Here is a 15321-nt window from a genome sequence, read left to right on the forward strand (position 1 = left end):
AGTTGGCTACTCTAGAATTGAGCCAACCCTCACAGGGGATCTTAGTTTGTTTACTAACAGATTTCTGTTATAGTTTGTTTTCTATCACTGTGATAAAATGCCTAAAGCAACTTGGAGAGGAAAGGGTGTTTGTTTGTTTGTTTGTTTGTTTGTTTAGCTTGTAGGCTACAGCCTATTATTGGGAAATCTGTGACAAAAACTGAAGGCAGGAACTTAGAAGTAGGAAAAGAAGCTGAAGACAGGAAAGAATGCTGCTTAAGGACTTTCCCTGCATGGCTCTTTCAACTTGCTTTGCTATACAATGCAGGACCCCCAATCCCAGAGGTGCAACTACACACAATATGCTAGGCTTTCTGAAAACAATCTTTAACTAAGAAAATGCCCCACAGGTTTGCCCACATTCCAATCAAATGCAAGCATTTTCTCAGTTGAGGTTCTTTCTTTTCAGATGACTCCAGAATCTGTCTAACATCTATCTCGCCTCTTTAAAAAAATTCTAACCAACACAAAAGGTTTTGGTTTTTATTCTTTCTTCATCAATATCAATAGCATGGTAATTCCATAAGATGATAGTTTTGACATTTGCAGGTACACCAAAAGTACTGAGTTCTTAAAATGGATTGCAGGACCCATTCCATGGAGCTAAGTAAGAAAGGAGGGGACGTTTTTGCTATGTGTAGGATAGAGTCTGGGAATTCACACTTCTAATAAGCCAACAGAGGTGATGATTCTGCTGGACCAGAGTTATACTTTTGAGATCCACAGTAGTGAGGCTGTGAGAGTCAGGAAGGCAATAACAACCTCGGGTTATATTCCTCAGGCATTCCCTACTGTATGAGAGACAGGTCTTTGGCCTTGAACTCACCAAGTGGATCAAGCTGGACTGCTAGTGTGCCCATGGTTCTACCTGTATCGGTCATGCACATACGTATATATCCATACACACATAAAAAATCTCATGTGATCCTAATATATTTCTACGGGACAGTGAAACTACAAACACTGATGGCAATAGCAAGAAAACTCAGTTTTCTTTTCTGTCCATCTCATCTGGAGATTTTCCGTGTTGGCAAGCTACTCTTTACCCGACTCAGGTAGGCTACAGGCTGATCTGTGTTTTCTCCCCTGGAAGATGCTGAAGAACTCTAAGCATGCCCTTATTTGGAGATAGTTTCTTTAAAGATATGATTAAGTTAAGAAGTCTTAAGGGTGGGTGCTAATCCAAGTATCCTTAGAAGAAGAAGAAGAACCTGGGTCACAGACACAACCTGAAAGAGATAGAGGGGAAAACAGCTACCCATGCCAAGAAGAGAGGCCTGGAACAAACTTTTCCCTCTGGCTCTGAGAAGAAAATAAGCTTTCTAAAACTGTACACTTTTAGTCTCAAGAACCAAGAGGAGAGTTTCTATTGAAAATCTGTGCTACTTTGTACTGGAAGCCCATATCAATTGATATGAAAGTAACCCTTAGCCTCATGAATAGCCTCAAGCACCAGTCCTCAGATTCCACAACTCCTTCCTTAGCACATGTCTAAGGTGTGTTGGTCAAGGCTGACTACAATTTTGACTTCATGGTGACTTTCATAATTTCATGCTACTCCAAGAGAACACATATGACTAGACACAAGCACTTCTAAATGAACCAATACTTTAATATCAACACAGGAAAAGGGAGACTGCAATGGTCCACAGGGTTGCCCAAGATTTATTTTAGGAAGTGGTGGAGAAAATATGCTGATAATGTACACTGGGGTGAAAAAGGAGAATTCTGAGACAGAATACGAAACATAATCAATACAACTCTGAGTATGAGATAAAAGCATAATAAACCTATTGCTTTTCTCTTTGCCACGACTAATTATCCAACAAGAAGCAACATACGGAAAGAGGCTTATCTGGGCTCATAGTTTGAAGTAAGACAATTTTTCACAATGGGAAAGCATGGAGTTAGCAGCTCTGTGATGATCCTAGATGGTGGTACCCACATGCTTACATCTCAGAGAACCATCAAGCAGAGAGAGATACAGCAGTTGGAAGTAGAGCGGGTCTACAGACCTCCAGGAACATCCCACAATGGTCTGCTTCCCCTAATGAGGACCTTTCCCTAAGGTTTTACAAGTTCTCCAGTCAGCACCACCAGCTAGGGACCAAGTGGTCATACACACAAGCTTGTAGGGGACATGTGACATAAAACCATAGCAAATGATAAATCAGAATGCTCAATCTCATCTATGAAGCAGAATTTCCATGCATATCATCATTGGATGGGGGTTTTCCTCCTGGGCTACCGGCTGACTGAAATTTCTCTAAATAAAGGAAATCAGAGAACTAAGAAGCTTTGGAATAGAAAAGAGAAGCAGCAGAGAAAGTACAATTAAGAACTTAGTTTTAACCAAAAGGTACAAAAATTCTTTCAACAGAACATGCAAGAAAAGCAGAAGCATGATTCTGTAAATGGCATGCAGTATGTGTCCAACACCGAGTAAACCAAAAGCCTGGACCCCTTGTGACCAACCTAGATGCCCATTATGTAGCATGTGTATCAGATGGAAAAACTGATCATTTCAATGCAGCCCTGGATACCAAGAAACCATCTGACTTGAGTTGAATTTACCATGATTAATGACTAGTGATGCTGAGTATCTTGTTATGTACTTACTAGCATGCTTGCTGGTGGGGAGGGACATGGAGAGAGAGACAAGAGAGGGCCCTGATACATTTTAAATCAGATAAGAGCAGAGCATGTTATTTTAATCAGTGAGTCTCAACAGGGGAGGCAGTTTTGCAACTCAGGGGCCTGCAGGCAATATCTACAAACAGTTTGAGGATCAAAATTCTGGCATGTATTGGGTAAAAGCCAGATAAGCGACTAGGCATCTTAAAATACAAGCAAGCCAGAACCTTGCAGCAAAATATTCCCTGGCCCCAAATGACAGTAATACATACACTGAGAACCATGGGTTTATTAGCTTCCTGTTGACTTTATGTGTAAAAACTTCTCAGACAAAGGCACTGCACAGGCAGGCTCTTGCTACCACACAGCATTATCTGAGCCACACTCCCCGCTGGCTTATCCTGCTTCTGTCCTTCAAAGTCCTATGCTCCTTGACTCCTTGTAATGTCGCCACATCCTCTTTCATGGCTGAAATGCATCCTGTACTGTCATTAAGTCCTACATAGCACCCAGATCTTCTCATTAATAGAATTTATCAAAAATAAATTCTCCCCATACTACTTATAAATATGTGTACTTTTTTCTGTAACAATACAATTAGAATAAAATGGTAGCTTTATTTGACTAATAGCTATTGCCCCAACTTGCATATAAACTCCATAAGAACAAGAACAAAGGCATTTATCATCACAACTTCGTAATACTGGTTGATTATCTTTTAAGATGTGTATCAACATATTGCAAAGTGTGGATATTAACTGTATGAATGAATGTGAAAAAGGGCACTGTAGGAAAAGACACTAGATAGATTCCAAACATCATTTGGAGTTGGGACCTACATTTGTCATAAGCCATAGCCAAAAAAAGAAAAGAAAAAGAAGGAAGGAGGAAGGAAGGAAGGAAGGAAGGAAGGAAGGAAGGAAGGAAGGAAGGAAGGAAAGAGAGAGAGAGAGAGAGAGAGAGAGAGAGAGAGAGAGAGAGAGAGAAAGAAAGAAAGAAAGAAAGAAAGAAAGAAAGAAAGAAAGAAAGAAAGATTAAAGCAGTAATTAACATTTTCAAACCAATGCAAAACAAGGCTTTTTCGGGCTGAGAAGGAGGATGAAGGTGAGAGGAAGAAAGATAGTAGAGGTTACCTTCCCAGGGCAGGGGAGTGACTCAGTAAGCAGAGGCTTACCCAGCTTGCCTAGCACAATCTCCATGAGTAGGATGCTTCATAACTCTAATCCCAGCTCAGGAGTTAGAGGGAAGAAGACCAGAAGTTCAAGGGCAAACTGCTGCAGAGCAAACATTAGATCTGGGGAAATGAGGGGGAGAAAGACAGGGGAGGGCAGAGACCGTAAAAGAGGAAAGAGAATAGAAACAGTGTAAAGTTTTCTTATGCTCAGACTCTAGAGGCTAAAGGTTTTGCTACTGTTACCATAGCGAATATCACCTAAAAACCCATGTTTGAAAATCTCCATCCCCAGGGTGAGGTTACTGGGAGCTGATGGGGTCTTCAGAAAAGAGAGACTTATTGGGAGGTGTCCAGGACTATAGGATCCGTTCTCTCTCTCCCTTCCTGGCAACGAGAAGATCTGGTTGTACTCTGACACATTCTCCTGCTATGACACAAGTTCCCTTGTCCAAAGGAACAGGACTGAGCTATTAACACTGAAACCTCTAAAACTAAGAGGGGAAATAAACTTCTCCTGGCAAGTCGATTATCCCAGGCGTTTGGTTTTGTAATGGAACGCTGACTAATGCAAGCATACTGATTGGTATGTTCTTAGAAGAGATTCCATAGAAGAGAAACTGGTATTGTCCAAAGACAGGTGAGGTGAGGATAATAATGAACCCTCAACTCTGAGATGCTTAGGGAAAGATCAAGGCTGTTAAATGGAGAAGGCGGGGGTGACTTTGGGGCAGGAGCTTAGGGGAACCAGGGAGCTGATACACAGTGAAGGGGAGGAGTGGGGGGAAACTTAGTTGACTAATGATTTTGCTGCTTCTGTGCAGAATAACTGTTGCAAATAGAAATTTGATTTTAAATAGAAATTTAGATCAGTAGGCCTGTATTTGCTACATTTTCATTTTAACAATAAAGATAATATAACTTCCTCTCTGTGAATCATTCTCACAGCAGAATGTTTTCAGATAAATCAATCTTTTATTTCCCTGTAATTTCCCACATTTAGGAATTTCTTGAAAGGTGGTTTTCACTGGTTATATGAATGAGCATCTACTTTAAAAAGCAAAAACCTGTGGTTCCATTCATTCTACTAGCCAGACAGGGTGGCAGGTGCCTGGGAGCCCAGCACTTGAGAGGGAGAAGGAGCTTAAGTTTAGTATCTGCTACCTTGTGAGTTCAATGCAAGCCTGAACTTCAGCCAAAGATAGCAGAACTTTGCCAGGCAGGTTTTCGTGGGAAAGAAACCTCTCTGGGATTGTGAACAAAAACTGATGTGGACGGATAAGTAAACACTTGACAGAATCACTGGAAAGGCCAAAGAAGCAACTTGCAGATGAGTCTCCATGAATGAACCCAGCACCTTCAGACTCAAGAAAGCCAACAGAGATCCAACATACACCAAAGACAAAAGAAAAGCTTGACTGGTAAGAAGACTGGCCTCTAAGCATCATGATAAACCCTTACCCACTGTGCCACCCTGTCAGTGGCTCACAGAAGTGCAGACAAAATGCAGGGTAGGCAGTTGGCCTCTTCTACATCTTTGTCCTCCAAGTTTCACTCATATCCATCAATTTAATATGCAGCCAGAACCTCAGCCCCCAAAGCATTTTGGCACTTAGACTTCAGGTGCCCAGACATCCTGTCAGGGGATGTCCTACCAAGAGTGTATGAAGATGGGTGCAAAGACTCAAGCACAGTCAAATATCACAAATGCATGGTTTACTTCAATAACTTTTCTTCGATAAGTAGATGATCAGCTAGACTCCTTGCTGACTAGCTCTGTTGACTTAGTGCTCCTTTTAAAGTTCATATAGCCTCTCCTATCACAGGAGTCAAAATTACCTTTCTGACACTCATTTTGTAGGTAAGTCTAAAAAAAAAATAATGATTTTTTTTTTAATACCAAAATAGTTTCTTTGAATCTTGCAGGCCCCAGTAGTGTCTGGTGACACATGCCATGTCCAGTCCAGGTGACAATGTTTCCTTTGCTCACTAATCCCTTTTCCCCTGGACTTGCTCATAAAACTTTAACACAATAAAATGAAACAAAACACTGAGAACTAAAAAAGCCCTGGAAATGGAGAGCAGATGTAGGATGTTTTTAATTCGTTTTAAATACTAACTACCTATTGTTCTCATTTTATATAATAGTCTATTTCCCATTCTATATTAATTTAGATTCTTGGTAATATATTTGTTCAACATCTATTAGTACATAACCAAAACAATTTTCAAGAATGTCAATTAAAAATTTTCAAAATAACATATGAAAAGAAAAAATGCAATATTAGACCTTCGAAGGGATCAGAGATGACTGGGAAAAACTCTTATTAAAAAGCCAGCCATTCTTTACAACATTCTTTCAACTCATTTTTTTTTCACAAGAATTAAATGCTTCCTTAGGATCCAATTAGTAAATCATCTCTCAACAATGTGTCTCTAGGACCTTTGCTTCAGAGACGTACACCATCCGGCTCTGATTAGTGACTCAAATGCTGTAAATGTGCAGTGCATATGGAATTTGTGATAGGGCCTGAACGTCTGCAGGAACCTAATGTTAGCTCAGGGAACAGGAAATCTAATATGCTCAGCTCGCAAGGATTTGTATTTAAACAGAGACCCAAAGCATCCGTCAACAACCACCAACCGGTCTCATTCCATTTCTGCTGCGACCGACCACTCACAGTTACAGGGAACACTTTTGAAAAAGAATTTCTTAACTTCGGGTGACCAGGTTGGCCATAAGAGAGCAAACTCTTCCTGTTCCATTTAAATACCACCACGGGCAAGTACAGTTTGAAGCTATTTATTGATGGGTTACATTCAAGGGAAATATCCAAGATATTCTAATTGCCAGTACAAATTAAGCTAGTGAACTGGGAGCAGACAATGTCTGCATCAGGTGCTATGAAGAGGAAATGGGCTGCAGCTATTCCACAGGGACACAGGTTGGCGCCGAACTATTCTCTTTAAAATGATTATTTTGTATTGGGTGACTTCTTCCTCGATGTTTACATGTTATAATAAAACAAATACTAAATTAAAAACAAAACGAAGGTTGGGGAACAGACAACTGATACAGCATCTGGTTAGTATATACAGAGACCCTGGGCTTAGCCTCCAGCACAGAAACAGAAATGAAGGGAGGGAGGAAAAGGGGAATTAAAAAAAATAGATCCTGACACCTGCATTCTATGAGCCTGCTGTGCTGTGCAGGTAACTGCCTGTGTGCATTACTCTCACCTGTTGAATTCCTAGAGCTGTGTTTGTTCCTGTTGGGCACTCTCCACTCCTACGCCACTTTCCACAATCAGCCTGAGGACAGATAAGGACCTAATCAGGGGTCATCTACACTAAGAATCAATCACTTTTGTTGTTACTGCTGAAGAGAGGGTCAGTTTCAGCAATAATACAAAAGGCTGTAGGCTGAAGTGGTTTCGTTTAGTTTCCGTTCAAAATAAAAATAGCTGCCGTAGATTAAAAACAGGCAGAACCGTCTATGGAGTTACCAGTCATAAAAAGCTACCCAGAGGGTAGGGAATGGTGTTAACAATGGACTCTGGATCTTTTCAAGCTGGACAGTAATGATGTCCCTAGAGAGTGTGTTGGTGACAAATGACTGACTACTCCATGAAAACTGATGCACCAGGACACATGACTTGTATTCATTTTTTCCTACATTGGTGTTCCACTGTGATGTAAACCTTAGCTCAGCTTTACATCTTCCATAGAGAAAACTATAGTCGTGTGTTCATTTACATTATACTCATTACTGATTATCAACAGAAAATCAGAGTTCTTTGGACAGACAAGAAATGACATATTTCTTTTTATTCAGTTTACATGCTTGTGCATGTGCCTGGGTGTACATATTTGCCTCATACACATACTTGTGGAGGTCAGAAGAGGATGTCAGAGCCCCTGGAACTGACTTATAAACAGTTGTTAACAACAATCTTGGATGCTGGAAACTAAACCCAGGTCCTCTGCCATAACAGCTTGGAATCTTAACTAATGGTGCATCCCCATTTACTCTGTGGAGAATGATGATGCCTTCAGTCAAAATTCCACCTCTGTTCCTTCCACTCCTCAAATTCTCTCCAAAGGGAATCTGCTGACTTCCCACTTCTGACACCCTCCTCTCTGCTCCCTTCACTAATCCTGTCAGTATGATCTTGTCGCCATTATAGAAAGTATTACTGGCTTGCTTGTAGAGAGTAGATCCTGCTTTGAATTATGTAGACTCATTTTCTTAGGAACATTTGAAAATTTTACAAAGGGTAAAAATAGATGTTCTTCCTCTTTAAATTATAAACTATAACTTTGAAACTCATATTAAGTGGAATGCAATAAACGTCTGAAGTTACAGACTGTACTCTGTAGAATAAGAGTAGTGTCTTTCTTGTCCAGACTACCTTCCTAAAATCCATGTATTCGTGTCTATTTCTATCATTCACTTGTTTTTCAAACCTGCCTCTTATTGAGGTTTCCTGTGTGTCGGAAATGATATGAGGAGATGCATATGAATCCCAGCAGCTCTTCTGTGATGTAAGAAATTCAATAGTCATAGTACAGTTCAGAAACATGAGGTTGAGATAGACTAGGCAATTTGCCTGCAGTGTGATAGGAATTTGGGAACCAAGAGTGATAAACAGAAAAGAAAAAAGAAAAGACCAGACCAGACCGGACCAGACTAGACCCAAAGCTGGGTTTGTGATATATGCCTTTAATCCAGGTACTCAGGAGGTAGAAGCAGGCTGATCTCTGTGAGACTGAGACCAGCCTGGTCTACAAGGAGATTCCCAGGACAGTCAGGGCTGTTATACAAGGAAATTCTATAAAAGGAGGAGAAAGAGAAGGAGGAGGAGGGGAGAGGGAGGAAAAATGTTTAAAAAATGAAAGAGGGGGGAGATGGAGGGAGGGAGAGAGGGAAAAAAGAAGGAGAGGGGGAGAAAAGGAGACTCCTTGGAGGTTGGAAGATTAAAAATAAAAATAAGGTCCAAGGTTTGAAACATTGGCAGGCCAGAGGCTGGGGGCTAAGGGGGGGATATTACACAGCTTTGGGTCATTCCTTACCTATCTCCTGTTCAATTGCTGAGTAGCAGTTTCCTCTGAGATTGAAACATTCTATTCTGGAGGGACAGTTTCTTAAACCAAAAGATAAACAACTAAAATAGTTCAGGAAGTCCCTAAAACTGACCAAATTCACAGGGCCACTTACTCCCTAGAGTAAACAATAAAGACTACCAAGACTCACTCTGAGCCAAGCCAAGCTGCAAAGAAAATTCACAGACAAGACCAGCTCCCTGAAAGAACAAGAAACCAACCAAGCTGTCTAGAAGAGGGCTAAGCACCTTGAAAAGAACACTCTCCAACCTGTTGAGCTGACTGCAGGCTGGACAGTGTGCTCCAGGTTCCCAGCTTTTGTGAGTTGTCACCTATGCTGCGGTAGGCTTTGAGTAATTTCTGCTTCTGCAAGTAACCCTTCACCTACTTTCCTGTAAGTAACCTTAATAAAAATTATTGTTCATCATGTTGGACTTTAGAGTTATCTGAAATTGCTCTGTCGTGGCTCCCTACCTGGGGTAAGTAGATATCCCAGTAAAAGTTTGATCTCTAAACACCAATCCAGAAAGAAGTCAAAACTCAAGAGAGAAAAGGCTCTCTAGCTAAGATGAAGAAAGTAAATTACCATCCACTGTCTACCTCACCACAGCTCCCCTGAAACACCCACAGTACAAAGAATTGACCACCTTTAATCGGGCCATGTGCAAATACAAACTAAAAGGCTATAATTTGATTTTTTGTTGTTACTAATAAACAGGCAGCTACAATAGGTCAGCTCTTTCTCCTTTCACTGAGTCCAACAAGACAGGATCAGCTTCGATGTTACATTATGTTCCAAATTACTAGTTTTAAATTACTGCAACATTCCAAACCTTCCCCTGACTTCTAAGGACTCCCAGATCTTCCTTGACACAGCAGGGAGTGTCTGCGTGGGTGCTACAATGTCTGCGGCACCCAGCTCCTGCTCTTGGCCATTTGGTACCTGTTGTCATTGGTTTGTGCCTCTGTCAGTGCCAACCATCCCTAGACCATCCAGGAACAACCTTTCCAGGACTATGGTAAAGAGCCAACAAGTTATGCCTGGCATAGCCCTGTCTATGTGACATCTCCCATTCCATATGGTGGCTGGTAAAACAGGACCAGTGATTATGTTGTGTAGCACTTTACAATCCTAAACAACCCCAACGTATCACTTTTAAATTCTCAGTGTGCACTGTGATGTCTAATATGATAGTAAAATATCTATGGGATTTGCCCACACATCCTCCTTATAAACTAGAAGCAGGATTCTGCTGTTTTCACAGCCAAGCAGGTGTACAAAGGACTTCCAAGTTGTTTGTAGCATTTATTTTTCTTCTAGATAAGGAGATGGGATGTTCCCTTGGGGTAGAAACAGAGAGTATTCCCCAAAAACTTAAAGGAGAGAAACATCCATAGCTCTGTTACACAAAATCAAACCAGAGACCCTTTCAAACCTGGATAACAGGGAGGGAGGGAGGGAGGGAGGGAGGGAGGGAGGGAGGGAGGGAGGGAGGGAGGGAAAAGAAGGAAGGAAAAGAGTCAGTAAGGAAGAAGATATAAGAACGATTTATTCATTGCCTAACAACAACTCAAAAGAAATGTAAGAATGTGAGTTATCCATTCAATTCTGAGTATTGATGCTTCAGTAAATAACCCCAGAAGATCTAACAAGGCTGCCACTGGGTGTTTCCAATTCCTAGATGACAAATGCCTCAAAATGTAAGCAGAGACAAAATTAAATTCACAAGCCACTGAACATTTTTGTGAGCTAAGAAGCTGCAGTAACAGCTCATTCACAAACCTTCTTCCTGGTCATACACAGTGCTGTTTCCCAGACCAGCAGATACCACAGCCACATTAACTAAGGCCTTGTAAAGGTACACCCTCAAGCCCTACCCCAAAGCTGAATCAGAAACAGGGTAGATCCAGCAATCCCAAGACTAACAGAACTTCTGGATGCTTCTAAAGGGAGAAGGGAAGGGAAGGTTGCTATATTATAGAGAAATCACACAAACCATTACATTAAATGTATAGGGGATATAGTATTGCCAGTTCTGTACAAGAGACAACAAAGGTTCAACATGTTTATTTGTCTAAAGTCACACTGCTGAGTGAGAAAAGCCAGACCTCTGATTCTAGATTTGGTTTTCTTTGTCTGGAAAGTGAAGCTTCATAGAAATGCAATAGAAACAGCCAAACAGATCAAACTGGCTTGATGCTAAAAGAGGAAACTCAAACTAGGAGTACCAGAGAGGGGGATGCTCCGGGACTACAATAGGGATACTAAGAATGTCTCCATGCCTCCTAGTGCAGGGATCAAACACAGCAAGAGAGCCAAGTGCCTGCAGGGCACTTCTCTAAAGTCCAGTTAATTCCTTCTCTGGGTGCAGTCTGGTTTCTCTTAAGAAGATCTCTGGGCTCCCTCACAAGTGTGGGCCTCCTTAGCACAAGCTTCCCCAGTAGAACTCACTGCTGCCTTGATTGGAGGACTCTGCCCACTTCTCCCTTCTCCTAGGGCTGGCTATTGGCTTCTCCATCATTCCCAGAGCATCATTTGATCATGGTCTTTTGATGATTTTGGATCTCTTCTATTTAGCATATCCAGTCTATAATGGGAGAGATTTTACCCACTTTCTCCACCACCCCAAAAATGTAGTTCAAGACAGGCACTGATGAAGTGAGTGTGGAACATTTGCTACTTAAGTACATATAACACAAATCACCTACCTGGGTATCTATAACCTTCGCTCTCAAAGTTATTTTCTCAAAAACCAGACTTTATGGAGAATTAATAAAATATAGTTTAAAGACCATTAGTAATAAGAATTCCAGAGCTTATAACTAAAACTACCCCCTTTTTTACTCTGGGACTCTGCTCTCCTCCCCTCCCTTCCCCTCCCACCCTATCCCCTCTCAGCCTCTCCCCTCCTGTTCTCTCTCTTTCTCTCCACTTTACCCTTTTCCTCTTTCTCAGATCCACCCCTTTGTTTGCTTTTTACCTAAGGATGTCTATGGATGAGAACATTGCATTTGTTGAACTGCACTCTCCTTTTGTCTTCTTAACAAAAACAATTCATCTGTGTCTGATTTATTGTTTCGGTTCTATTCCATTTATAACAGCCTCCGGTCCAATTAAACTGGGACAGAAAGGAGACAAGTGCAAAGCCCTTGGTAAAGAGGGTGTGTTTACATCCTTGCCTCCATCATTTGGTAATTGGCAAGAGATTTCAAGGAGGCTGTGGCTCTGTTCATACTGCAAGTTCAGTTTGCGCTTCCAACTGGACAAAATATAGACACGGATGCACTCATCTAAGTAATTGGATTCACTACCTGGAATATTTAAATTGTTTTCAGACACTGGAAATTGGCTTAAGAAGATTAAAGTAAAATACCCGGAAGGATAACAGGCTGTAATTTACGGAGGTGGGAAATCATTTCAGTTAGAAGACGGGTTCATTCTCCTACAGTTGCTCCTGATGGGAGATGTGTTAATCATTAGGACTAGAATCTCTTTAGATCCTGACAGCTCAGGTTTATTCGGGTGAGTGGTTCTTATCAAACCCATTGGATGACACCCAGGAAGCCACATCGATAGGGTAATATGCATTCCATTGGAGGTTTCTGTAAGAAGTCTTTAAGTGTTCTGAAGGTAACTAGGGTGGAGGGAAGGGAGAGGTCATAGGAAGTCCTGGAGCCGGCCAGGATCTCTCCTACACAGCAACGGGTGCAAGAAGTTGTGGGTCTATTTCAAAGTGAAGACCTAAACAAGCTCGTTTCTCAAAACCTGGCCCTGTCTCTAAGTCCATCCTGCACTCCTCGGCCCCAACAGCTACTAGTTTGCTCACCAATCAGTTTCTGGTGTGCACTAACAGCCCTTTCTAAGGCCCCTCACTCTGCAACCAGGCGCTAAAGTTTGGCATCAACGACCACCTGTCGGCTGTATCGCTGTGTCCTCTGCTGCGTGGCCAGCATTAAAAAAAAAAAAAAAAAATGCTCAAGGGTTAGCAGTAACTGCAAGGTTTGGGACCTGGATAGTAGCTAGTCCTTCTTGAAAGAGGGCAAAGGAGATAATCGGACACCTTAGCTAGCCGAGGTGGTGGGGGATGCGTCTAGTACTCTCCAGCGCTATCCAGCTGCTCCTAACTTCATGCTCTTTTCAAACTCTCAGGACCTGTCACTGGGGAAAACATGTCCCTTCGGTTCCACTGGCCCCAAAGACTTAAGTCCCTCAGGAGGTGCTGGCCAGACCCAGCAAAGATGTCAACTCTAAACCCCCTAGGAGGAGGAGAGCGCGCGGAAAGCTGCCACCCTCTACCACCCACCCAGGCATCTGGCAACCTGTGCGCCCCGGGCTGCCCGCTCCCGCTCCAGCGCCCCATTGCATAACGCGCCCCTCGCCCCACCCCCACGCAGCCCGCCCTAGGGTGCCGGGCCCGCACCCCACTGCGCCGCCCCTCACTTACATCATCCCATTTGACGAATTTGGTGCCCTTTTTGAGGCTGTCAGACACGCACACGGGCTTGAGTTGCAAGGCGTGCACTCCGGGCTGAGCCCCAGCCATCTGGGCTCATCGGGGCTCCGGGCGGCCCGGGCGAGCGCAGTGGAGACGGGACGCGGAGCTCCGGGCGCGAGCGGGCTTGGCTCTCGGTTCACCAGGCTCTGGGCTTCGCTGCCCGCTGGCCTCGGGCCTCTTGGCCTCCGCACCTCTAGCCCGCGCCGCTTAGTAAGCGGGACGACACGCGAGGGCACAGCAGCCTGCCATGCCCCAGGCGGGACGCAGGGTCTGGAGCCCGCGGTGACTGTAGAGCCTCGGGAGACGCGGAGGAGCAGAGCCCGGCAGTGCGAGCCGCCCGCCGCTGGATCCTGCTCGGCCGCCGCCTGGAAGCGCACCATTCAGCACATCCTCTGTGCACAGAGGGAGCGCGCGAGTGACACGCTCCGGTCCCCTCCTCCCTCCGCTCCTCCCGCCCCTGCTCCGCCACCCTCGCTCGCGGTCCTCCTCCCCCAGCTCCCTGCCCAACTTTGCGCGCTGGGTCAGCAACGGGAAGCGGGGACGCAGCGGCACCTCCCGGCTCCCGGGCCCCACTGCAGCGGACGCCTGCGCCACACACCCTCTGAGCATGCCCGGTGCCCCTAGCCAAGGCTGGCGTTTGGGGGGCTTTCTGGGAGCCTGGACGCAGATATGGTTAGTGGTTAATCAGATTCTAACCTGTATGTAAAGAAGAACGTTGAGGCAGAATGGGGAGAGAGCCCTAGGCTTTCTTTCTCTCTGGTGCTTTCCGGCCTTTTCAAAGAAAGGGTTCTTATTTTGTATAGAGAAGCACTTGAGAGGTTTAGATCAAGAACTCCAGAGAAACCTTGTCCTGCCAGAAAGTTTGAAGCCTATAACCTAGATGGCCCACAAACAGTGTTTAGGAAATAAAAAGCTCGGAGTCGGGGGAGGTGGGCGTCAAAGCTTTTATTCCCCAGGAAAATTAAAGGAGTGGAGCCCAGGGCCTGGGGCGGGGTGGGAGTCATATAGAATCATAGGTGTAGGGATGTCTGTCTTCACTCACAAGGTTCATGCTGTCAAGTGTTTTAGAGGTTGTAGAGCATCTAGAATCTCTGTCCATCACAAAGGTGGAGGGTGGGGTATAAAGTGGCAAATATACTTCAGAAAATAACCACTAATAAAGTTAAAATTTTGCGTATCACACAATCCAAAACTTCTGCTCCTAGATTTTTGCTCAAGAGAAAGGAAACCGTACCTAGACTTGTCCAGCAATGGTAAAGGCAACTGAAACTTGTAAAAGTCAAACAATGGGTGACTAGAGAAACAAACTTTTGTTAAGTATCTATGTTCCCCGAACTATTCCATGATGAGAAGGGACAGACACTCCAGAACATATCCATGATCACACAAAGTTTAAGCCAAACAAGAGCGTGCAACAAGATGCCCTCTGCAGGGTCTGTAGAAATAATCCAGGTATTCCGTGGTGGCAGAAAGTAGATCATACAGGTACCTGTGGCCAGTAGCGAGCAAAATTTGGCATCAAAGGGGACCCTTTGAGAATGATGGGAAGATTCTGTACCGGTGTATTTACATTTGACAAACCTTGTAAGACTAGACACATAAAATGAGCGAATTTTATTCTAATAAACACTGCCCTAAAGGTTGGTTTTGGAAAAGAAGACACAGTGTGAAGAAGAGACTCCAGGAAAATGGTTTTAGACAGTCAAGGCACTTGCCAGCAAGCCTAAGGGCCAGAGTTTCATCCTCAAACTCCACATGGTAGAAGGATACAGAACTGACTCCCCAAAGTTGCCCTCTGACCTACACACCTACACCTTGGTACACTAGGACATGCACACACACACACACACACACACACACACACACACACATACACAC

General features: G+C 43.6%; 1 protein-coding gene across 2 annotated transcripts in view; it reads right to left on the reverse strand.

Moving 5' to 3' along the window:
• Window positions 1–13895, reverse strand: part of Plcb1 (phospholipase C beta 1) — a 694761-nt gene extending 680866 nt beyond the window's left edge. The window contains exon 1 of one of the 2 annotated variants that reach the window (XM_085833870.1): window positions 13393–13895. In XM_085833870.1, the coding sequence (XP_085689996.1) occupies window positions 13393–13491 (99 nt within the window). In that variant the 5' untranslated portion in view covers window positions 13492–13895. The remainder of the gene's footprint in view (window positions 1–13392) is intronic. The other variant, XM_085833871.1, reaches the window with a different exon arrangement.
• Window positions 13896–15321: the final 1426 nt, after the last annotated feature.

This window comes from Mus caroli, unplaced genomic scaffold, assembly GCF_978045245.1.
Source record: "Mus caroli unplaced genomic scaffold, Mus_caroli_1 scaffold_2, whole genome shotgun sequence".
In the NCBI taxonomy this organism is placed as follows: domain Eukaryota; kingdom Metazoa; phylum Chordata; class Mammalia; order Rodentia; family Muridae; genus Mus; species Mus caroli.